At 50.7% G+C, this 21,754-nt stretch overlaps 13 protein-coding genes across 13 annotated transcripts; 6 read left to right on the plus strand and 7 right to left on the minus strand.

The window, feature by feature from the left end:
• Positions 1-356: 356 nt before the first annotated feature.
• On the minus strand, positions 357-2,421 carry SNOG_13087 (hypothetical protein; the record flags this gene model as incomplete). Its single annotated transcript, XM_001803250.1, has 5 exons — positions 357-679; positions 739-1,260; positions 1,314-2,066; positions 2,116-2,305; positions 2,326-2,421. The coding sequence occupies 5 exons, from the start codon at positions 2,419-2,421 to the stop codon at positions 357-359; spliced, it is 1,884 nt and encodes a 627-aa protein (XP_001803302.1).
• An 896-nt stretch (positions 2,422-3,317) lies between these two features.
• SNOG_13088 (hypothetical protein) lies at positions 3,318-5,040 on the minus strand (the record flags this gene model as incomplete). The annotated part of the gene is made up of 4 exons (XM_001803251.1): positions 3,318-3,466; positions 3,538-3,983; positions 4,032-4,616; positions 4,664-5,040. The coding sequence occupies 4 exons, from the start codon at positions 5,038-5,040 to the stop codon at positions 3,318-3,320; spliced, it is 1,557 nt and encodes a 518-aa protein (XP_001803303.1).
• A 1,185-nt stretch (positions 5,041-6,225) lies between these two features.
• Positions 6,226-7,200, minus strand: SNOG_13089 (hypothetical protein; the record flags this gene model as incomplete). The annotated part of the gene is made up of 2 exons (XM_001803252.1): positions 6,226-6,960; positions 7,015-7,200. The coding sequence occupies 2 exons, from the start codon at positions 7,198-7,200 to the stop codon at positions 6,226-6,228; spliced, it is 921 nt and encodes a 306-aa protein (XP_001803304.1).
• A 538-nt stretch (positions 7,201-7,738) lies between these two features.
• Positions 7,739-7,996, plus strand: SNOG_13090 (hypothetical protein; the record flags this gene model as incomplete). Its single annotated transcript, XM_001803253.1, has 2 exons — positions 7,739-7,886; positions 7,953-7,996. The coding sequence occupies 2 exons, from the start codon at positions 7,739-7,741 to the stop codon at positions 7,994-7,996; spliced, it is 192 nt and encodes a 63-aa protein (XP_001803305.1).
• Positions 7,997-8,765: 769 nt separating this feature from the next.
• Positions 8,766-9,257, minus strand: SNOG_13091 (hypothetical protein). The gene has a single exon (XM_001803254.1). The coding sequence runs from the start codon at positions 9,189-9,191 to the stop codon at positions 8,829-8,831; it is 363 nt and encodes a 120-aa protein (XP_001803306.1). The 5' UTR covers positions 9,192-9,257; the 3' UTR covers positions 8,766-8,828.
• Positions 9,258-10,157: 900 nt separating this feature from the next.
• Positions 10,158-11,542, plus strand: SNOG_13092 (hypothetical protein; the record flags this gene model as incomplete). The annotated part of the gene is made up of 2 exons (XM_001803255.1): positions 10,158-10,215; positions 10,281-11,542. The coding sequence occupies 2 exons, from the start codon at positions 10,158-10,160 to the stop codon at positions 11,540-11,542; spliced, it is 1,320 nt and encodes a 439-aa protein (XP_001803307.1).
• Positions 11,543-11,802: 260 nt separating this feature from the next.
• SNOG_13093 (hypothetical protein) lies at positions 11,803-13,328 on the minus strand (the record flags this gene model as incomplete). Its single annotated transcript, XM_001803256.1, has 2 exons — positions 11,803-13,256; positions 13,307-13,328. The coding sequence occupies 2 exons, from the start codon at positions 13,326-13,328 to the stop codon at positions 11,803-11,805; spliced, it is 1,476 nt and encodes a 491-aa protein (XP_001803308.1).
• A 162-nt stretch (positions 13,329-13,490) lies between these two features.
• Positions 13,491-14,539, plus strand: SNOG_13094 (hypothetical protein; the record flags this gene model as incomplete). The annotated part of the gene is made up of 4 exons (XM_001803257.1): positions 13,491-13,547; positions 13,602-13,728; positions 13,790-13,909; positions 13,962-14,539. The coding sequence occupies 4 exons, from the start codon at positions 13,491-13,493 to the stop codon at positions 14,537-14,539; spliced, it is 882 nt and encodes a 293-aa protein (XP_001803309.1).
• Positions 14,540-14,941: 402 nt separating this feature from the next.
• On the plus strand, positions 14,942-15,753 carry SNOG_13095 (hypothetical protein; the record flags this gene model as incomplete). Its single annotated transcript, XM_001803258.1, has 2 exons — positions 14,942-15,451; positions 15,505-15,753. The coding sequence occupies 2 exons, from the start codon at positions 14,942-14,944 to the stop codon at positions 15,751-15,753; spliced, it is 759 nt and encodes a 252-aa protein (XP_001803310.1).
• A 317-nt stretch (positions 15,754-16,070) lies between these two features.
• SNOG_13096 (hypothetical protein) lies at positions 16,071-16,549 on the minus strand (the record flags this gene model as incomplete). Its single annotated transcript, XM_001803259.1, has 2 exons — positions 16,071-16,131; positions 16,263-16,549. 2 exons carry the CDS (start codon positions 16,547-16,549, stop codon positions 16,071-16,073), a joined length of 348 nt encoding a protein of 115 aa, XP_001803311.1.
• Positions 16,550-17,572: 1,023 nt separating this feature from the next.
• Positions 17,573-18,082, plus strand: SNOG_13097 (hypothetical protein; the record flags this gene model as incomplete). Its single annotated transcript, XM_001803260.1, has 1 exon — positions 17,573-18,082. The coding sequence occupies one exon, from the start codon at positions 17,573-17,575 to the stop codon at positions 18,053-18,055; it is 483 nt and encodes a 160-aa protein (XP_001803312.1). The 3' UTR covers positions 18,056-18,082.
• Positions 18,083-18,819: 737 nt separating this feature from the next.
• Positions 18,820-20,147, plus strand: SNOG_13098 (hypothetical protein; the record flags this gene model as incomplete). The annotated part of the gene is made up of 2 exons (XM_001803261.1): positions 18,820-19,169; positions 19,217-20,147. 2 exons carry the CDS (start codon positions 18,820-18,822, stop codon positions 20,145-20,147), a joined length of 1,281 nt encoding a protein of 426 aa, XP_001803313.1.
• A 91-nt stretch (positions 20,148-20,238) lies between these two features.
• SNOG_13099 (hypothetical protein) lies at positions 20,239-21,207 on the minus strand (the record flags this gene model as incomplete). Its single annotated transcript, XM_001803262.1, is given in 4 exon segments — positions 20,239-20,350; positions 20,370-20,612; positions 20,664-21,084; positions 21,141-21,207. 4 exon segments carry the CDS (start codon positions 21,205-21,207, stop codon positions 20,239-20,241), a joined length of 843 nt encoding a protein of 280 aa, XP_001803314.1.
• Positions 21,208-21,754: the final 547 nt, after the last annotated feature.

Genomic DNA, 21,754 nt, shown 5'->3' on the forward strand with positions numbered 1-21,754 from the left:
TGAGAGATCGTTGATCATCGATGGTCGCTAATGTCTTGTAGGGCTACCTAGGTAGGGTTTCGCGGCAGAGAAAATCAAGACTACTTGAGAAGCTTGGCAAACTAGTATGGGGAGAGTGAATGCGGAGGCAGTGGGCCGTGCGCCGGGCACAACACCGGTACCAACCTTGGAAACGAAAGAGCGAGAAAAGCAATTGTTCATTCCTGCCTGACTAAATCCTCTCCACAAACCAACCTATGTACTGAAGTTGACTACTCGGGTTTAGTGCTCAATCGTTTCTGCGTTCAATTTGATTCCCACCAACAACATTGTGTACACGTGCACGCTTCGAGTTCTTAATCGCATCTAAATTTGTTCTAAGTGACAGTCACCAATGGCTGCTCTCCACTCCCACCATCCTCACCCGTCCTCGTCACCTTCGGTTGTTCCTTCTCATCTCTGGCTTTCTCCACCTCCAGCGCCGGCCCTTCGTACCCAATAGCCTTCAACCACTTTGGATCGATATTTTCCAACGCGAGATACGGACTCACATCGGCTTCTGGGTACGCGACGTTGCACTTTGCGAAACCCATACCAAGATGCGCCCAGGGGTTTTTGTTCAAGTATTGAATCTCGAAGTCTTCGTAGCGTGGCGTGGCGATGACCTCGGAGTAATGGTTTGAAGAGCCGGGCCAGACGGCTATTAGAAAGTGTCAGTAAGCCTTGCAGTGTGTGGTATAGTGATGAGTGATGGCTTACCGTTCACGCGTCCTGTCTCGTTATTCTTGTACCACGATCTACAATCAGACTTCCACACAGTATGCTTGATCCATTCCTGCGCGTGCTCATTGAAACGGTCTGTGATATCCTGCCGCGGCACCCATGACTTAATATGGTCGCGCTGCATCTTCTTAATGATCTGTATGGTATATTCAGCGACTCCGAAAAGTGGTCCAGTCACGGAGCCGTTCTCCACGGGCCATGTTGGTCCAACAAACATGATCCAGTTCGGCATGTCAGGACATCCAAGACCGAGATATGATTCTGGCTCGTTCTTCCACTTTTCGTAAAGGTCGACACCGTTCCTGCCAATGACGGGAAAACGTGGTTTATATGTTACGTCGAAACCGGTGGCGCAGACGATGGTGTCGACTTCGCGGTGTTTGCCGTCATTGCCAATGACGCCTGTCTCGTCGATCTCGTCAACGGCTGTGAAGTGTACATCAACATTCTCCTTTTGGATTGCGTTCATGTACGGGTCACCAGGTGTGATACGGCGGCCTATCGAATATTAGCTTTGCAATCGCAATGAGTGAGGAAACATAAGCACATACATCCGACCTCAAACTTCGGCGTAAATCCAGCCAGGAGTCTCTCGTCCTTAATGAACTCCTTCATCCGCTCTCGGAACAGATCCTGCGCCGCCTTTTGACCCTCACTTCCGGTATAGAACGCGCCCCACAAACCATTGACTTGGTTCTCGATGTCTTTTGCATGTGCCAATAGCTTCTTCGGATCGCGTCGGAACTCGTCTCGCTCTTCTTCCGAGTACTCTTTGTTTTGACCGTAGTTGTTGGCAATTTGTACAAACCAGACGCCAGTGCGAACAAATATATCTAGGTGCTTTGCGTGTGGCTGCATCGTCGGTACCGTCTGGATGGAAGATGCGCCGGACCCAATGATTGCGACGCGGTCGTTGGCCCACTGCTCCCTCTGATAGTCTTCCGGCCATGTAGCTGTATGGACGATCTTTCCCTTGAAGCTGTTGATGCCCTTAATCTTAGGCCACTTGTAGTTGTTCAGAATACCAGTCGCGTAAAGCAAGAGGTCGCATTCTTCCACGAATTCCTTCTCTTCGCCGGAAGGCGACTTTTGCTTCAAAGTAACTTTCCACTTTCCGGTCTCTTCTTGCCATTCCGCACGAACAACCTCAGTGTTGAAGGTCATATACTTTCGTAGATCGAACACTTCGACAACTTTGAGCAGGTACTTTTGAATATCGGGAGCATACGAGAAGAAACGAGGCCAATCCGGGTTAAGCGCAAAGTTGAGTGTGTACGCGTGAGAGGGGATGTCGCAAGCACATCCTACACCATGTCAGTGTCTGAGCACCACATATCGCGGATATTTCATTACCTGGGTATCTGTTCTCCAACCACGTTCCGCCAATATCCGTGTTCTTCTCATAGATCACATGCTCCACATTTTCGCAATTCTTTTGGATATGGTACGCCATTTGAATGCCGGAAAGACCGGCCCCAATGGTCAATACTCGGAGCTTCCGTGATGACGGGTCCTGTTCGTTATCAGCGTGAGAAGCAGGGACCTGATAATTTCCAGACTTACATCGTATACAATATCTGGGATATTGTAGCCGCCGGACCCAGGCGTAGAGTAGTCCCAACGACCGTTGCTGTCGATCGAATTCAGATCCGGTGCCATAATGCTTCAGCTGTCTAACTCTTTCTAGGTAGAGATAGGTTTGTTCTCGAGCCGTGATGAAGAATGACCAGTGTATGATTATATCCGAATTCGCGATGCGGAAGTAGTGGTTCGAATGAGCAAAGTCCAGAACACTATTTTCCCACTGAGAGAGCGCTAAAACACGCAAGAACCTATGGAGGGCTTGAAGAAGCGAGTAGGGCGTCGGTGAAAGCCAGCAGAACAAGTCACTCGCCTTCGATCAAACAGATTGTAATCAAGATTGCTGTTAAACCAGGGAGGAGCTGATATTTATGGATTGGATCACGAACTGCGGGCGAGATCGAGTATTCCAAGCTGTCTACGTGCCGCATCATAGCATATCAGTTTGCAATCAAGTGCGACTCGGCGGGCTTTTGTCATACTGGAGCCTTCGCAGGCTCAAAATGGTATAGCACTCTACTGTTAGACCAATCATGATGTTCCAGATGCTTAGTGATGGAGCATTTGTTGCACTCGTGCATGTTTCGGGCGGGGCGTCTTGCGGGGTTTTGAACGAGCAACACCTCGGCTGAGCACCTACGGATGCGGCACCCTATGATCATCAAACAATGAACTGCATTTAACTGATTTGAAATCAGATTATACAACTGTCGACATCCGCAAACCTGCTGAAATGTTCGTGCGCGCTTTCATCCAATTGGTAGACCCTTGGCCATTGTGTGTAACATTTTCTGGGACGTTGGGATCGCATCACAAGACTTGTTGCTGCATCTCCCAATCTGGAAACATGGTAAATATTAGCGAGACGATTTATACACCTTTAAGGATGACTGTCAAGGCCTTTTCGCATCAGACGCTGTATTATTTCCCAGTCATGACTTAGTTTAAAGCCATTGATGTGTGTCGCCACTTTCTTATACGACAGGTCCACCTTTTGCCCTCAGCCTCCCTCCAAAAAGCTGAAGCATGAGTATGATGGACACAGCCAGTGCGACGATAACAGCTTGAATGCCGAAAGAGAGGCCATAACCGCTTTTCGCGCCCCAGGGCTGTTGGAAGTAGCCTACGGAAAACCCACCAATGACTTGTGGGGGTTAGCAGATCAGTGGATGCCCCTGCACGATGCTGACGTACCTCTTGCGAAATTTAACAAACCAGAGACCTCCGAGCTAGCTGATCCGTATGAATCGAGCGCATAAGCTGTAATTGCGACCGTAGCAAGCATTACTCCGAATACATACATACCCCAGCCCATCACAATGCCTGCGTAGTGGAGATGCTTCTCCAAGGTCTGGCCGACGATGATGAGACCAGGAATCATAAAGGCCGCAGCGATATAGGACGTGACAAGGCGAGCTTCTGGCTTGAAGACACCATTATGCTTGGCCACATAACGTTTTGCAACGGCATCATTGAAAAAGTGGCCGAATGATTCACCAAGCCCGACAGCAACCAGGGGCGTGAAGTAGAGGAAACCGATGGACTTTGGTCCGAATCCATACCCTCCAACTGCGACAGGGGTCTCGAGGAGGATTGTAGATGTGATATTGATGCCGACGGACCACATGAAGCTCATGCAACTGCTTGACATTAGCGTATGGCCAGAACATATCCCTGGTATCGCATACTAATAAAACATGGCCGGGATGATTATGGGTTTGAGGAAGGCCGAGAGCAGACGCTGGCAGGCTTGCGAAGCGGTCTTGAAATATCCTGTATGATGCTGAACCTGCCAGATACCAATAACCCTCGATAGCCGCCCGAGTACGGTTTGAGGTCTTGCAGGCTGCTGATCGATGGAAATGGACCGCTCATAGTATGTCTCGTCGCATATCAGCAAAATGAGAACCAAATCCGCGCAGCAGGTCGCGAAGACGAGCCAAAACACAGCCCGCCAGTCACCAGTACCCGCAATGATGAAGTTCGCCAAAAATGGACCCAAATATGGCGACAGAATGAATATCGCGACCCAGATTCCGATCTTTCGAGCGTGCTCGTGGAAGTAGAACATGTCCTTGACACAAGCAAGCCCCACAACTTGATACGCAGTGAGTGTGAAGCCCATCATGGCACGCATACCGTAGAAGACGTCGAAACTGGTAGTGACAGCGCATGCCAGGGTGAACAAAGTGCCTGATACGGTGGACCAGAACATGACAGGTGCGCGACCCCAGAAAGATGCCATGACAATCCAGAAGATACCGCCAATACCACTAAACACATCAGCAAGGACGAGCCGAAAGTAATAGTAAAGACCTACAGCATCAACACGTTGAGATTGCCTGCCTCATTAACTTTGGCAGGCGAGAGTCCCCATTCCTCACCCTGGAGCACGATGAGTGGTATACCAGCTCCACTCCCATAATCGCCAAGAAAAGCCGTGATAGACACGACTGCCAACATGAGATGCTTACGTCGCCACGACCAATTCAGCGGGTCGTTCGGATCTGATGTTGGCTGCGGAATAAGCACAGTATGACCGTCTTTTGCAAGCTTTAAATCGGCAAGCTGAGCATTCTCAAGATGTGCTGCTCCAGTGTCTAGAAGGACGACATCTGAGTCTTCTCCATAATGATTGTTTTGGGGCTGTGAAGAGTCGACGCCATGCTGGACGGCTTGTGGGTCCTTTTCTGACATGGCGATGTACGAGTCGAGGCTCACGAGTACGTGTGAGTGCGAATAATTTCAACGAATAGTCGGATCCAATTTAAGGGTTCGTGGAGTGAAAGGGTACAAACATCAGCATTATATGCTTAGGCCAACCCTTGCAGGTAAAACCCACATCTCGTACATCGGCCATGTTATTTGCCCGGCTGTCATCCGAGATATGGATAGATAACTGGTCACTGGGTGGTGGCTAACACAGAATTAACCGGTGCAAGGGCATCTGCAACTGCCGACCAGGTTTCTCCATGACATAGAGGGGTAAGCTGCGCAAGCACAGCGATGTCTGCTGTCAGATGCGGAGATCTGCAGAACGTTCACCGGTAGTTGAGAATAGATGCTTCGCGAAGCTTGAGATGCCTTGCGAAGCTTGAGATGCCCGGTGACGGAAGAGGGACGTAGTGGCACCGCCTGGGCAGGCGCGTCCAAGGGCTAATTGTGCACGTGATGTCGCCCCGCCATCGCTTTACGGTCTTCATAACTTGTCTTATTAATCAGATGCTCTGCTTACTCTTGCAGCGTTAAGGCGCTACTAAGGCGCTAAGATCTTCTGCACCAATTAGAAGGTTTATAAATTTCTGTAATTTTTAATACTTATTATAGATTACTCATAAAACAGTTTAGTAAACTATAAGCAGAGTATTTAAAGAAACTTATTTCTTTATTTAATAAGACTTTAGTAAAAACACTTGTTTCATCTCTCTTATTCTATTAGCTATTTTATATTCTTAATACTTTAGTTTATAAAACTCACTGATCTAGGCGCATAAGTCTTGGCAATGATGATGCGCTTGTACGGGACAGTCCCGGGAAACTCAATCTCCTCGAGACCAGCAGCAACACAATCACGACTACTTTTTCTAAAGGACTGAATTGCCGTTGCTATCGTTAATGCAGCCTTACTACTACCAATAAGTCAAACCGCCGTATTGAAACACTCGCAGACGCTTAGATTACGGATATCTCGGTCTAAGACACTATACTACCTTACATCACACTTCGTCTCCTGCTCCCAACTCCTTCCACAGATTTACGACGCTCATAGGTACATATATACAACATCTCCAAGAAAATATTTACATCCGAAAATCGCGCCCACTTCAATCACACCGAACCCACTACACGGCCGTCACCATCACCTCCCCTCAATTTCCAACCTCACTGCAGCCCAAAGAACTTAAGCACCGCCGGCACCGCCACCTTCACTTGCTTCCCCGCTTCGAGCGTCCCAAAATACCCCACAAGCTTATTCTCTGTCCCATAGATCATCTTCGTGAACTCTGGCCCCTGCTCCACCGCTTTGCCCGTCTCATTCGCCGTGTTGGTCACACCCAGGACCTCCGCCCACTGCGTCAACGTCTCATACCCCGCCTGCGCCCTCACCAGCGTATCCTCTACATCGTTCACAATCATCATCCTGGGGCGCGCGCCGGCGTAGCCCGGGTACGCGTTGCGCACAAAGGCGCCCCATTGTGCAGGGGTGTGCTTGATGCCTTCCGCACACGTCTGGTTCGTGTTCATAGGCTTCGGGTCAGTGCCCGCAGAGCCGGCGTAGCACGCGAAACCCGCGCCTCTATAGGAAGCGGCCGCGGCGAAGACGTCGGGATAGGACCCGGCCAGTACGTTGGTCATGCTGCCGCCCTCGGAGTTGCCTAGGATGAAGATCCGGGTTTTGTCGGCTGCGTATTTGGTAACGGTGTGGTTGATCATGCTAATGATGCCCCCGGCATCGCCACCGCCGTTGTGAGTGAGTGAGGCGGCTGATCCGACATCCCAGCAGTTGCTATTGCGCGTGCTTTCTGGGTAGATGAGGATAAAATCGAGGGACTCGCCTAACTCGGGGAGGTTGATTTCGGTCGAAGCTTGGAAGGCGTCGCTGTAGCAGGAGTGGAGCTGTTGGGTAGTGTTAGTTGGTGGATGGGGTTGATAGTACTTGAGGGTACTCACGTGGACGACGATGGGTTTTCCAGAGACGTTGTCGTCTTTTTGGGCGTTTATAATGGAGAGTGGCAACTCGACAAACATTCTGAGGCCGGTTGGGTTTGAGCCGAAGTCGGTGACCTCCTCGAGACGACCAAAAGACAAGCCAGCTAAGGCCAACAAGGTGACGAGCGCAGTAATAGAAGTCTTCATTGTGAGTAATGGTGGAAATTTCTCATAAGACTCGAAGATTGTAGTCGTAGTGGTGGGATCGTATTAGGCGGTATACCTGATCATTTTGTACTTTTCTGGCTCTACGCATTTTCCCTTAATAGAAGTATGCCCAGCGATATGTAAAGCCGAACCCTCGATTGTCACCTTAGTCGCATATCATATATTATGCGCACGTTCTATAAATAGTCGCCGACCGGAGTTCACACCAGCGTGAACTCCGGTCATGCATCTTGGCCGTTTCAGATACGACAGGACCTAATTAAGTCTGGGGAAAACGCGGTTGCATGCGCAAAGTTACTGCGTATCTCGCAGCTCTGGGAACGTCCAGGTGGTGGCGTTGGCGAACCGAGGGCGGGCTGGTCAAGCTCTGCATTACCGGTCTCACCGGGAGGCTTCAGCTATCAGTCAATCTGTTCAGCCTTCCCTGCCTTCAAACTTCGTTCTCACTTCAACTGACGGACTTCGACGTGTATAGAGGTTTTGGATAAACAGATTTACTGGAACGCGCTGCCCAGCGATGCGCTTGATTAACACCAAAACGCAAGCCCAAGAGCAGTATGAATCGACCAGCGCGCCACCGTATGCCATTCTGCCGCACACTTGGACTGAGTACGAGATCACCTATCAAGATGTAGCAACAGGATATGGACCCGGTAAAGAAGCAGGTTAGGCAAAATTCTACAACTGTTGCCGACTTGCTTCAAAGAGGGGCTACGACTATATTTGGATAGATACTTGCTGCATCAGGAATGTCGCCCAGATAACAACGCCCTAAGACAGTGGAGGTTATTGCCGCTAGAAAGAATTGGCATCGAAGATCTAAATCAGCGAGACGTAAGTTACAGTAAAGCTGCCTACTTAGCCCGTTCGTTTCCTTCAAAGCTGCTCACCATCCTACTCTGAACTAGCCCGAAAGTGGGCTAGGAGCTTTAACTTCAGTCTAACACTTTAGCAAAATAGGCAGTACGTAGCAGGGTCGTCCTTGATGTCTGTGTTCGGCTTAATAGAGCGGTTAAGCGCATCGTGCGAGTGTTACCAGCGTAGTCACTTTCTTCTATCATAACTATAGTTCCCAATTTACGAATAACTTCTACAGCTTGCCTTTCGAACACTCGTCGACCAGATCTGGATGTTTCTGAACAACAGCGACTTAGCCGGGTTAAGTTTAAGAGATATCGAGACACACCCATCGAGGAGACTTAAGTAGCTAAAGAAGATATCAAAGAGCACCGCGAATAGTGAAGAGGAATATGAAGGAGGTAGGCCAATTTTTGGCCTGCAATGAATGTGTAGAGGAGTTGACTAACTAAGTAGGTACTTTCGAGCAATCGACATAGACCTAGACTCAATATAGATTAGATTGTACGAGGAAGAAGGCGACACAGCAAGCTAGTGCAAGACCTTCTCCGACCATGTCGAAGACTTAGTAAGGCGGGTCATTGTACTCAGGCCAGAAGAGCACGCCGACAAATGGATGCTGAACTGTGCTAGCTTGGTCCTTGTAATGTAGTAACGTACCTCACAGATAAGCGCATTACACAGCTAGACGTATCACTTAATTTATTTGGTCTTAAACTTGTTGATACACATAGCTAGGGTAGGGTCGCCTACGCAAAGACTACCGCAGCAAGACACAGAGCTCCAGGGAGACCTTGGACAAAGAAAATCTTGGTATTTGCCGTCAACCCTCCGTAAACACCGGCCACAAATACACAACCCGCGAAGAACAGAGCGATTTGAGGCGCAAACACGGCGCTGGGGTGGACCAGAGACCACAAGAGGCCAGCTGCCAGAAAACCATTGTACAGGCCTTGGTTGGCGGCCATGGTCTTGGTTTTGGCCGCAAAGTCAGGCTTGAGTGCAAACGCTTTCAACCCTGCTGGTGAGGTCCAGAAGAACACCTCCAAGGCCATGATGTAGATATGGAGCACGGCTAGTAGAAAGACGGTAATAGAGGCGAGGAGCGGCATTGTAGGCGCGGATCGAGGATTGGATGCGGTGTCGATTCTGAGAGATGATGATTTGTGAGTATGGTCGAGTCCGGTGATGAGGGGGGATCAAGGTGAATAAATAGCTAGAGGCCACTTCGGCTCTACTTGAAAAACGCTAGTCTGAAAGCGTTGCAGGAATGCCAGCGATACGGGCAAATTCCTTTCTATAATGCCGAAGGTTGTTACAATACAGCGAGAATTTGAGATTGAGCTATGAAAGTGTCTCTCTCCTTTGTATGTCTCGCTTCGCCGTTGGTGACGTTACTCTTTAACAAATCCTCGTGACCTATTATAGCAAAGGCGACATACAGCCACCAGCTGTTAACTCATTATCCTGCCGATGCTATTACGTAAGTTTTTGCAACTGTGCCAAGGTGTAACAAAAGTGCGCTAAACTTCCGGGCTAAGGGCCACACGGCCTACGAAGGAGCTCGTATTTTCTGAGTTGCAGCCCCCACCAAGACCCAGTGCGCGCATAGCAACAACGCAACAACCTTTAGGCTGATTATTCTTAAAATTTACGATAGTATTCTTCATACTATCCCTTAGGACTACTCCTCATCGCAGGATTTGTTACCCTATCGTCGTGGAGTAGTGGAGTGTGGAGGTTAGGCTTGTTTTTCGGGGTACAACTCAGGAAAAACGAGCTCCTTCGTAAGGCACTAACTATCGTGCGCGCCGAGCCAACGATAGTGCCTTAGGCTGACTGAGCTGCGTAGGACGGGCTGCAGCTGCAGGCTTCAACGCAAGTATTCAGCCTTCTAACCCCCCAAAGTTCTTCCCACTTGATGCATCAGGACCTCGATAATATCTGAACCTTCTCAAAAACTATTCCTAGGTCGTGCTCAGATATGCGTCTACTCAAAACCACCACACAAGCCTTAGAGGAGTTCGAATCGACCACAGCTCCGCCTTATGCCATACTGTCACACACCTGGACTGACCATGAAGAGGTCAGATATCAAGATCTGTTTACAGAGCGCACATCAGGCAAGGAAGCAGGGTACGCGAAAGTTGACAATGGGTGTCGCATTGCATTAGCGAAAGGCTACGACTATATCTGGATAGATACATGCTGCATCGACAAAACGAATAATGCCGAGCTCAGCGAAGCAATCAATTCCATGTTCCATTGGTACAAGAATGCCGGGGTCTGTCTTGCTTACCTGGCAGATGTGCCACCGAACGTGGATCCTTCCCACAAGGACTCTCTATTTTCGGCTAGCAGATGGTTCACAAGAGGGTGGACGTTACAGGAACTTCTAGCCCCCTATGTGGTGATATTCCTCGCAGATGACTGGTCTGAGATTGGGACCAAGACTGAACTTGTTTCGCCCTTGTCGATAATCACTGGCATACCATCGATGTTTTTGCTCGGAGTGGATCTCGAGTCAGCTAGTGTGGCGATGCGTTTCTCATGGGCGTCTGGAAGGAGTACAACCAAGCCAGAGGATATAGCATACTGCTTGCTGGGAATATTCGATATCCAGATGTCGCTGTTGTATGGAGAACGAGAAGTAGGTGCCTTCAGGCGCCTACAGCAGAAAATTATGAAAAACTCCGACGACCAAAGCATATTTGCCTGGACGCTAGACAAGGACCAAGGCTCGCCTCTTCGTACTTCTGGTTTACGAAAAGCATTCAGCTTGCTCGCGCCATCACCAGAGTCGTTCAAGGGTTGGCGTAATGTCGTCGAAACGACGCCTCCCGTGGTACCGGGCTATCTGGACGGTATTCGGACGCCTACCGTATTCAATAACAAGGGCCTACACCTTGCTCTACCAATCATTCCACTGTCAGTTGTTGACAGACGGGACCGGAGGGTGATCGCGGTCCTCAATTGTCGCAAGGTAGGAAACAACATGATGCGACTTGCCGTCTGTTTACAAGACGTCTCAACCAATGGAGGACGATATGTCCGCGTGCGCTCACATATGCTCGTCAGTATCCCCTTACGTCTTGTAGTGGCGCTTGCAAAGTACGCCAGCATCTCTGTCCGACAAGAAGAATGCGCACAGCAAGCCAATATGAGTCTTCCGAACTCGTTGGACGAACGACTTTATTCTGTGGTAGAGTGCAAATACAATAGCGCCATTTTATTATCAGACCTTGCGCGAAGGATAAGTCAAAGTGAACCCGAAGACCGGGCAATGACATCCGTGGAATATTCATGTCAGAAAGATCCAATCTCGCCGACGAAGGACACCCCATGGCATGACATTACACCGCAACAACAAAGCGCGAGAGCGAAAACTATCCCGCTTCGACAGAGGATTCGCAGGTACAGTCTCTTGACTGCCTTTGACGGACACACGGAAAAGGAAAGTTAAAGGGGCATGCACAATCGACCAGAGCAAATCATGCTGAAGACGAGAGATGGGGTGCCAGAGGGCCTGTCAGATGTGCCAGTGAAGAAAGGAAATGATATGCTACTGAGCGACGAGTCAAACTTCATCACGGACGAATATATGACTTGCGTGGAAACACATGGGCACACGAGTCGCGAGGGCAGAAACACCCGCCAACCACTCACTCAGTTCGACTGTCAAGCTCGTCTAAACTTTTAGAGCAGCGTAATCGAATTGGTCCATTAATTTCTAAACAACATCAACCCCGCCTCCTCAGCATCCACCTCATCCACCTCACTCTCCACATCATGCTCAGCAAGCCCCACCCTCCGTCCAAACAAACTCCCAAACAACTCATCCCTCTGCCTCTCCTCCCACTGCCCCCTCTCCTCAGGCGCCATGAAATTCTGCAACTTCTCCTGCACAGTATACCGCAACCTGCGTCCTTTACTCGCTTTCGTGTCAACAATCTTCTTCGTCTTGGCTTCTCTGGCGACTTGCCACGGTGCTTGTACTACAAACTCTGCAGCTCCGCCGTTAGCGTTTTCAGCGCTGCGTTGCTCGAGGAGTTCCTTGAGCATGAGACCGTAGAAGTCGGCATCGTCGTAGATGGCAGGATCAGGCTGAGAGCCTTTGTTTGACGCATTTGACTGGATGGGAGCGCATGAACGCGGTGTCTGCGTGCGGGTGACGAGGTGGGAGGATTGGAGCTGGCTGTCGAGGACCTCAGTGAGAGTCTGAGTCGCAGAAGCATTGAGACGATTCTTGTTGTTTGTGACAGTGGTTGCGCGCGTCTTGGTAGACCAGCGCTCCAGCACAGCTTTGCGATTGGGAAGCGCGGACTTTTCCGAGCTAGAAATGGAGCTCCAGATCTCGGCAGATGGCGTCTCCGAGTCGAATACGGTCCGCTTTCGCTTGTGGCCTGTTCGTGCCTCCTCGAGAGACATGCGCAGGTCGGTCAGGTTGTTGAGGAGTGTGAGCGCAGCGGCTTCTGCAGCCTCCATGGACGATGCTGGTGCAGCCGCATCTTTATGAGATCCTGCAGCCATGGAATTCGTCGAGATGAGGGCCTTTTGCAATCGAATACGAGTGTTGAGGAGGGTGTCAAAAGTCTTCCGTTGCGTCTTCACAGCCTGGCCCTTTGCGACGTCCGATTGTGCACCAGCGGCTAGATTAGATGTGAAGGACTTGGTGTCCTTCATTATGCTGCGCACATCGGACACATCGGACTTGCCCATTGCCGACGCGCGAGGCTTCGCTTCATCGCCAGATTCTTCCTCGGAGGATTCTGTGGCATCTTCATCCTGCTCTGCCTCGTCCTCACTGTCCATCTCTTCGTCATCGTCCATGTCTTCGTCAAAACCTTCCTCGTCGCTCCCGCTCTCCCCGTCAAGCTCCACGCCACTGACACCTTTCACAATACCATCTTCGTCGTCGTCCTCGCTGTCCTCGTCATCGAAGCCTTTCGCGAACGGGTCGTCGCTGTCGCTGTCCTCGAGTTCATTGCGACTGACAGTCTTTCCCTTGTATGACGGTCCTTCAGGCAAGTCCGCGTTCTGCCTCAACTTGCTCTTTCCAACGGCAGCATAATGCTCGCGTCCCACACTTGGGTCTTCAACATCTGAGAAGTCATCGTCCGAGTGCTCGTCGGAGCTGGAGCTTGGTGCAGGATCGAGTAGAGACTCTGGGTCGAAGTCTGTTTTGCGTATTAGATCTGTGGTTATGCGAGAAACGCGAAATCCATACCTGTAATCTTTGACTTCTTCATGGTGGGTGCCTAGTTCGAGAACGAGGTTGCGACAACAGCAGATGGTGAAGACCGAACTTTTGCGCCCCACAAAAAAGTTCAAGCTGCATCGGCGCTTCGTTTCGCCGACATGCGCATCACCTCCGCTATCAACTCCGCAACCATCTCTACAGACATGCGATCATGTTGAAGCCACGGCTATTCTCTACGCTACGAGGACTCCAGCATGAGAATCCACTGGTACGCACCTCGGATGGCAGCTAGACCTCCAATGGCTGATTGCTGCATCTGCAGGGCCTCCCCCGCTCCGGCGCGCCTCCGCAGCTCCCGCGCATGCAACGAGGCCTGCCGCAGAGGAGAAGCATAAAAGACGTGAAGAAAGTGATTGCCGTATCATCAGCCAAAGGCGGTGTAGGCAAAAGTACAATTGCCGGTAGACCACCTGCACCACGTGCTACGACTCCTACTGAGGCGCATCACAGTGAACCTCGCCCTCAGCTTCGCGCGAAGAGGCTACAAAGCCGGCGTCCTCGACACCGACATCTTCGGTCCCTCGATCCCCACTCTCCTGAACCTCTCCGGCGAACCAAGATTATCTGCCAGTTAGTCGGTCACACAGCCAGCCCTTTCGACTCTTCCTGACAACCCGGGCAGATAATCAGCTCTTACCTCTCTCGAATTATGGCCTTAAATCAATGTCCATGGGCTATCTTATACCCGAGTCATCGCCGGTGGCGTGGCGCGGCATGATGGTTATGAAAGCGTTACAACAGTTGCTGCATGAAGTAGACTGGGGCGGCTTGGATGTGCTGGTGCTGGACATGCCACCTGGCACAGGCGATGTGCAGCTCACCATCACGCAGCAGCTGATACTGGACGGCGCCATAATCGTATCGACCCCACAAGACCTGTCGCTCAAAGACGCTGTGAAAGGCGTGGAGCTATTCCGCAAGGTGGATGTAAATCTGCTAGGGCTGGTGTGCAACATGGCAGGCTTCAGATGCCCTGCTTGTGGCGATCTACACGAGGTGTTCGGAAACATGGACAAGATTAGGAGCATGTGTAGCAAGTACGACTTGAAAATGCTTGGGGAGATTCCGCTGCACGGCAGGATATCTGACGATGCAGATAAAGGGAAACCAACAGTAGTGGCTCATCCAGATGGCGAGCATGCACGGATATTCGCAAAAGTATCGGAGGAAGTCGAAGGTATAATAGGTTTGAAGAAATGAGGAGTTTTGCGTTTCATCCTCCCTCCATATGATGCCCACAGATTCCTCCATATCAAAAGTGGAACAATTTCGCGTGCAATCATATTGGCTAAATGCTCTTGATCATATTTCCTATACCACGCGGAGATATGTATTGATTACTGAGACCATGAAAATTTACGCGGGCATAAGAACGGGTGAAGCGTTATGGCCGACGTAGTAAAGTCGGCTTCCCGTATGTAAGTTATCGTCCCGCGACCTCGGTCAGGGTCCAACCTCTCAATTCTCAACACCAACGGCGCTCGTCTCGAGCCATCGTCAATCGTAAACAACCACACCACGCTCGGCACCCACGCCTCCCCGAGCTTCATATAGCTCCCGAACCCCTCATCCGATCACTCCTTCTCCCTCTCACCGCCCAAAATGAACACAATCAGCCCCCCACCCACCTTCAAGCGCATCTCGGGCCCCAAGCGCATCCTGGGCGTCGTCGTCGGCATCGCAGGCGGCCTGGGCGCCAACGCCGTCCTAGGCTACACCTTCATGTCCTTCTACACGCGCGGCACGAAATTCGTGCCCTACGACACCAATTCCCCCGACCACACGACCGCCGTCTTCCGCGCACACAACCCCGCCTCCAACCCGCCCGTGTGCATTGACCACGCCGTAAAATCCATACCGTATGCGAAACTGCCGAGCAAGTATTTGACACAGGGAAGCGTCGATCGGGCGCAGCTCGCGACGGATTTTTGTCGGGGGGTCTGGGGTGGGGTTGCGTATAGGGTGCAGCGCAGGTATTTGGAGCGCAAGTACCGGGCGCTGGAGGGGCGGGAGGATAGTCTTTGGGACGTGAAGGAGCTTGAAAAGAGTGAGTATCCGGTGGGCACGAAGATTACGGATCATTTTGAGGTGGTGGAACATGATGATTCAAAGGTGAGATTACCTGTATTTATCGTGGAGCATGCCAGTATTGATTTGATGTTTAGGTCATCGTACGCTGCGGCGACTCGCCGTTAAACAAAGATCATCGTCCTAGCGATGGCTTATTCTCGATGGAAGTCTCGACGGATGATAAGGAGCAGATGGCGACGTTCCATCTCAAGTCGAACTTTGTCAATACGACGCCCGAGGGCAAGGATAGTCAGCCGCTGCCATGGAACTTTCAGCTCGCGCATAGGTGGTACACCAAGTTGTGGATGGAGAGCGCGACGAGGAAGTTGTTGAAGGACGCTTAGGGAGGGTGTGTAGATAGTTGACATCCACTGCTCGCGGGGAGTGGTGTAATGCAAGGCACTGCAGATGTCCAGGGACGAGCGGGGTATATCAGAAGTCAGGTATATCAGAAATCAATTCGCTGCCTCCAAATCGCATTAAATTAGACATGCTACATGGATACTTGATAGGAACTGGAGACACAACACAACCGCACCATCGCCGTTTCTCCTTGCTGCATCTTCCAACCCAACCCAACGAATCGATCCAAAACTACCTCGACGCAAGATCCCTCCGTTACCTCACCTCTAACCCCTTCATATTCCCTCCCACCTCACCTTCATTCGTATTCCTCCATCAAAAACACCATAAACACCGGACACACATCCTCCGCTCTACTCCTACTCCCGCCCATCGTACACTCATACCAAAACCTCGCCCCCACCTCATCCTCCGCCCCCCACAAATATCACAGCACCGACAAAGCAGCCTCCTCAGTAGCACCGCATACTCATGCACAGCCTGTACATACTGCCTGACTGAAATAGGCCGACTATCGGTATTTTCAATCTCCAAAGCGGCGGGCCGTAAGTGCTTCGTCCCGCTTTGAAACCAGTGCTCCCATGTATGCAGCGGCTCGATGACGATTTTCACATGTGATAACGGCGGAGATGTTGCTGGCTCTTCTGAGATGGAGGGCGAGAGGGGGACCCATTGGGCGACGTTTCTGGCGTCTAGGGAGATGGTGGATATACTGGAGGGGGCGTCGAGGACAGACTGGATACTCGACTTGAGATGCTGCATAGACGATGCTGCCATCTTGACGAGAAGCTCTGTAACACTGGACATCCAGCAGACGTTGCGTTTATGATCATGGATCGTCTAGCCTCTATTCCTATGTCATGCACCATCTTTTCCCTTCTTGGCCCTTTACATCGCTTCCTCAATCTTGTTCTTCTCCTTCACAAGCCCACTCTCCCCAAGCGGCACACACTTCGGCATCAACCGTTTCACCACCCCTTCCCAACTCTCCACCCCCAATTCCTCCTCGCAGGTCCGACTCGTACACACTCCCGTCAACCCTGGATCCAACCGATGCTACTGCAACGCACGAATCATAAGCGGCAATCCCGCCTTCTTCCGCACCCTCTAATAGTTCTGCGAGGAGCAGGGTCCAGATTTCAAGGCGAATCTCTGCTGGCAAGCGAAGTAGGGGATATCGGATTGCGTCCTAACGAGTTCTGAAAATTCCAATGGCATTGTTTGGTATAGAGCGTCCTTGCAGCTTACATGTCATCGAAAGCAACTTTGGAGATTGCTGGAGGTCGACTGGGTGAGTTTCTGAGGTCAATCGCGAATGAAAGAGAGTCCATAGGAATGACAACATATCCCTACCTATTCATGTGCTCAGTTGAAACATATACGTAAGTCCTGTAGCGAAAGAGTCATCTCTGGGAACATCTTGGCGTGACTTCGCCCCGATATACACTGGACTAAAATTAGCATCATACCATAGGACCTTTTGTCTTGTCCTCAAAAGCTGAAAGCCTTCGAAACCGCGTAGAGTGACATCGAGTCTCCCAATGTGATGGTGATGATGCGAACGACTAAGAAGTGGAGTTGTTGTGCGATGACCTCTCCCCGCTTCCGAAGTCCGTAGATGGCCCTGAAGCCGCCAATCAAAGCCCGAGGAAGTCCGATTGATGCATCATGCTGTGAAAAGGTACAGCATGACGCTCTACTATTTCGATATCAATGTCAGTATAGAAGAGCAAAGCTGCATCGCGTCTACTCTTCTCCGTCGTCGCTGCTGATCAAACCAAACATCGCGCTCTCAACACCATGTCCAACCTCTTTCATCGCCTCCCTCCGCCAGCGGAATGTCTCGCACTCATCATTGGAACACTCGAGCTCCTTCCATTCGGCATCATCGGCTTGCGCAATCCAGCCTTCTTCGCTGATGGCTACGGTCTTCCCATCTCTGACGCGCCTGCTTCAAGCGACACGTCGAAATCATCGAAGCCCAACACGAGCGGCACATTGTCCGAAGCCCAACAACAAACAAAGAAGGCGTTGGTCGCAGCAATTGCAGCGCGCAATGTGCAGAATGGGATCCTTTTGTTGACTTTTGGGGTAGTGCTGCGAGACCGAAGGAGTCTGGGTGTCGCCGTAATGGCAGGGCTGGTAGCGACAGTCGCAGACACAGTCATCGTGCGGGCCTACGGGGTGAAAGACAAGATCGCGGGCCATTATGTTGGAATATTCAACAGCCTCGTTGTTGGCGGCAGTCTGTTATACTGGGGGCGAGACGACCCCTTGTGGTAGATGTGATAAAATGAGATAAGCTTCACTAAGCAATCAGCGCTGTTCCCGATGCGGCCTTAGAGAAAGGTCATTCCCGGCATTCGGGCCTGCACCTTATTGCTCCAGGATCTATTGTCAGCTTTCCATGCCGACGGCAGCTCACCCGAACTCTATGGGGAATATGCGCGAATCAGGAACTTTAGAATGTTAGATGATGCTGTGGTTTCGGCGTCTGTTCCCCGCAAAAGCCCCGGAACCCATGAACCATCATTTCACGGACCAAAACAAAGGGGCTGCGACCGATATATGCAGAGCACTTCGTGTTTGTGGTCATGTCATTGGCGCAGCAGTTGCTCAAAGGCACTGACCTCCAAGAATAGTCCAGCTCTGACTTTCTTGCCATGGGCCTGCTTGCTTTCATACTGCGCGGAATGTGTCCCTGATGCTTGCAGTACTTGGTATAAAGCATATTCGAGGATCTCACAGTTCCACTGCTCACGTCTTACTCATTCGTCGCATTCTCTCGCTCACTGCTGGTAAAGATGACTCGGTTCACGCAGTCAAGTCGCTTGACAAGCCCGCTTTGTACAATATTACTGCTGACGACGACTTCCGCTCTACCCACGATCACGTCACGGGATTCGACTGCTCTTTCTGCAAACAAGGCTCAGTCTACCATCGAATGGAGCACCTGTCCAAAGGAGGTTGGTGCTAGTTTGCAATGCGGCAATCTTTCTGTGCCTATCGACTGGGACCAGCCTGGTGGCGAGCATTTTACTCTTGGAATGGTCAAACTTCCCGCGATATCATCCAACTCGACAAAGAAGATTGGTAGCCTATTCGTCAACCCCGGAGGACCTGGTGGAAGCGCAGCAGAAATCGTACCTTTCTTTGGCCCCGGAGCACCCGGCTTCGATGAAACGTTACGGGCCAGCTTCGACATCATTGGACTGGACCCTAGGGGCGTGGGACTGAGCAATCAGATCCAGTGTGACATGACTATTTATGCGGAGCGTGTGTCACTGTTTCCCCAAACCGAGGAGGAATATGAGAAGTTGGTAGACAAGAACAGGAGACTCGGCGAGTCGTGTCGCAAGCTCACTGGGCCATTGTTTGAGCATCTTGACACGATCAGGTAACTTGCGCCTTCCTCAGTTTGAACTATCATTAACATTCATCAAGCGCCACAAAGGATCACGAAGCTGTGCGAGTAGCTCTAGGCGATGAGCCCATCAACTTCCTCGGTCTCTCTTACGGCTCGCAGCTTGGGTACACATACGCAGATCTGTTCCCGAACAATGTTCGCACCCTCGCTCTGGATGGCATCCTACAACACTCGCAGTCTGAAGCGACCAACTCGCTTATCGAAAGCTCCTCTTACGAGCTTGTGCTCAACAAGTTCTTCGACTGGGCCGGGAAGAACGAATCCTCCAAACTGAAGGGCCAAGACGTGGAAGCCCTCTGGAAGTCGCTGTTAGAAAAGGCCACAACTACTCCGATTCCTGCATCAAAGTGCAATGGAAAGAATTGCTACAAGGATGTGAACGCCGAAGAGATAGCTTTCAATGCACAACAATACCTTACGTTCTACGGCAGGAATCCTAATTTCGGAAGTACCTGGAGCGTTCTCGCAAACGCGTTATACAACGCTAGTCACGGCGATGCAACATCTCTCTCCACGGTCAACTCAGCACAAAACGTCGCATTCTTGGGCATCGCATGTTTAGACTGGACGCACAACGACAACACGCTGGCCGCTATCCGCGCAAAAGAGACACAGGCAACTGAATACTCTCCCTTAACGCGCGGTGCATCTCAAAGCTGGATTCTACAGCATGCTTGTTTGGGTTGGCCAGTACCCATCAAGAACCCACCCAAGAAGTTGGATGTGAAGACTAAAGCCACGATATTGCTTGCAAACAGTGTCGCGGATCCAAGCTGTGGGTTACCGTGGGCATTGGGTATGATGGAGGAGTTGGAGAACAGGGTGCTTGTGACGCGAGATGGCGCAGGACATACGAGTTTCTTGCTCGGCGGAGAGACTCAGAAGGTCATCAGTGACTATTTGGTCACGGGTAAGGCACCGAAGGACGGATTGGTCACGAAGTCGTGAGACCTTGCTATTTATTGTTGCTCCTATATACATCCACCATACTGGCAGCCAAACAGTTCTCCCTTTCCGCTTTCCGGTGTCGCGATACTGCTTACACGTTGACGTTCGCGCTGAATTGGTCCACGGTGAACTTGGCTGGTCCTCCAGTGAATGCTTCGGTGCCGATCTGGTAGACTACAAACAAGACATTAGCCATAATCCCTCTGCGACCATTCGCCTCACTTACCAATCAAGTTCTGTGTGCTTGCGGGGTATCCCTGGTTCTGAGTCAAGTAGTCGAAGAACAACTTAACATCAGCGTTGAAGGTAGTGTATGGGTTCTCTGGTGTCGGTGTAAGGAAGCTGTACACCTTCATCGATCCGTTGTAACCGAAGTACAAGTCGAATTTGTACCCGGCGATAGTAACAGATGCGATTTTGGCACCAGACTGGCTAATGGGCCATACGCCACCGTAACGACCGAGCCTTGAAGTAGTCGTTAGCACCATAATTTTAAGGCAGAAATTAGCTACTGACCAAATCATCAACTCATAATCGCCACTGCTGTTAACGTGATTCGGGTCCGCCGCAGTGAAGACATCGTATGCGACATTGCAACGCATGGTGTTTACATCATACTTCCACTGGATTGTCGTGGGCATGCTCTTCACTTTACTGACAATTTGGCCCTTGGTCAAGATACGTCCAGCATACGCATAACTCTTGACGTTGTCCTGACCACCAGCCCAGGTCCATTGAGTGCTCCATTTAATCCCGGTTCCGGTAGTGCCATCAAAGTAGGTACACTGCGAGCCGTTGGTGGCAGTGTCTTTGCCCCAAAGGTTGTTCAAGATTTCGTAACCGGCTTCTGCGTGGTAGGCATACTGAGTGCAGAGACTGACTTGTGCCTGGACGGCGGAGACTTCTTGACGCACGGTGGGCGTTCCTCCGGATGCGGCTACAGAGCTTGTTAGAGCTAGAGTTGTGAAAACTGAGTCTGTCTGGGCGACTCACGTTGTGCGGCAGGGCTAGCATATGCTGCCGACAGGAAGGTTGCCAAAAGAGCGAATGAGGCTTTCATGTTCAGCAGTGATGTCTTTTCTCAATATGATGCAAGTTGGCAACGGCGCTGACGAGCGGATTTGCATCGCCTTTTGTACTACCTACGCAACTATATTCCTTGCCCTATAGTACTTTCATGGTTTATGATTTAGTCTCCCTTGTCGTTGGCTGCTCCACAAAAGAGAGTGCGTCTCCAAAATTCGGGGTCGATGAGGTATATGTAGATCTTGTTTTTTATATTAAATTCCTTTGGCGATATACAGGGGATTTTAGCCACTTACCACATGTTGTATAATTTCATGCTGCGGCAGCATAAACATTGGTCGAGAAGATGTCGGCAAAATGCAACTAAACGAGGCCACCCTGGCGAAAGTGTGACCGAAGTTGAGCCTCATCACTGTAGGTCGTAAGATTCATGTAAACCCGGTCCGTCTGGATTACAGCAATATAATTTGCGACGAAACAACCTTGGTCTCGTTGTCAGCTGGTGCTGTTCTGGAAGCATCGTGTTGTAGAGCCGCAAATTTAGCGCCTGTTTGGTTAACTGGAGGCACCGGCTCCGTTTT

This window comes from Parastagonospora nodorum (genome assembly GCF_000146915.1).
Source record: "Parastagonospora nodorum SN15 chromosome Unknown scaffold_25, whole genome shotgun sequence".
In the NCBI taxonomy this organism is placed as follows: Eukaryota; Fungi; Ascomycota; class Dothideomycetes; order Pleosporales; family Phaeosphaeriaceae; genus Parastagonospora; species Parastagonospora nodorum.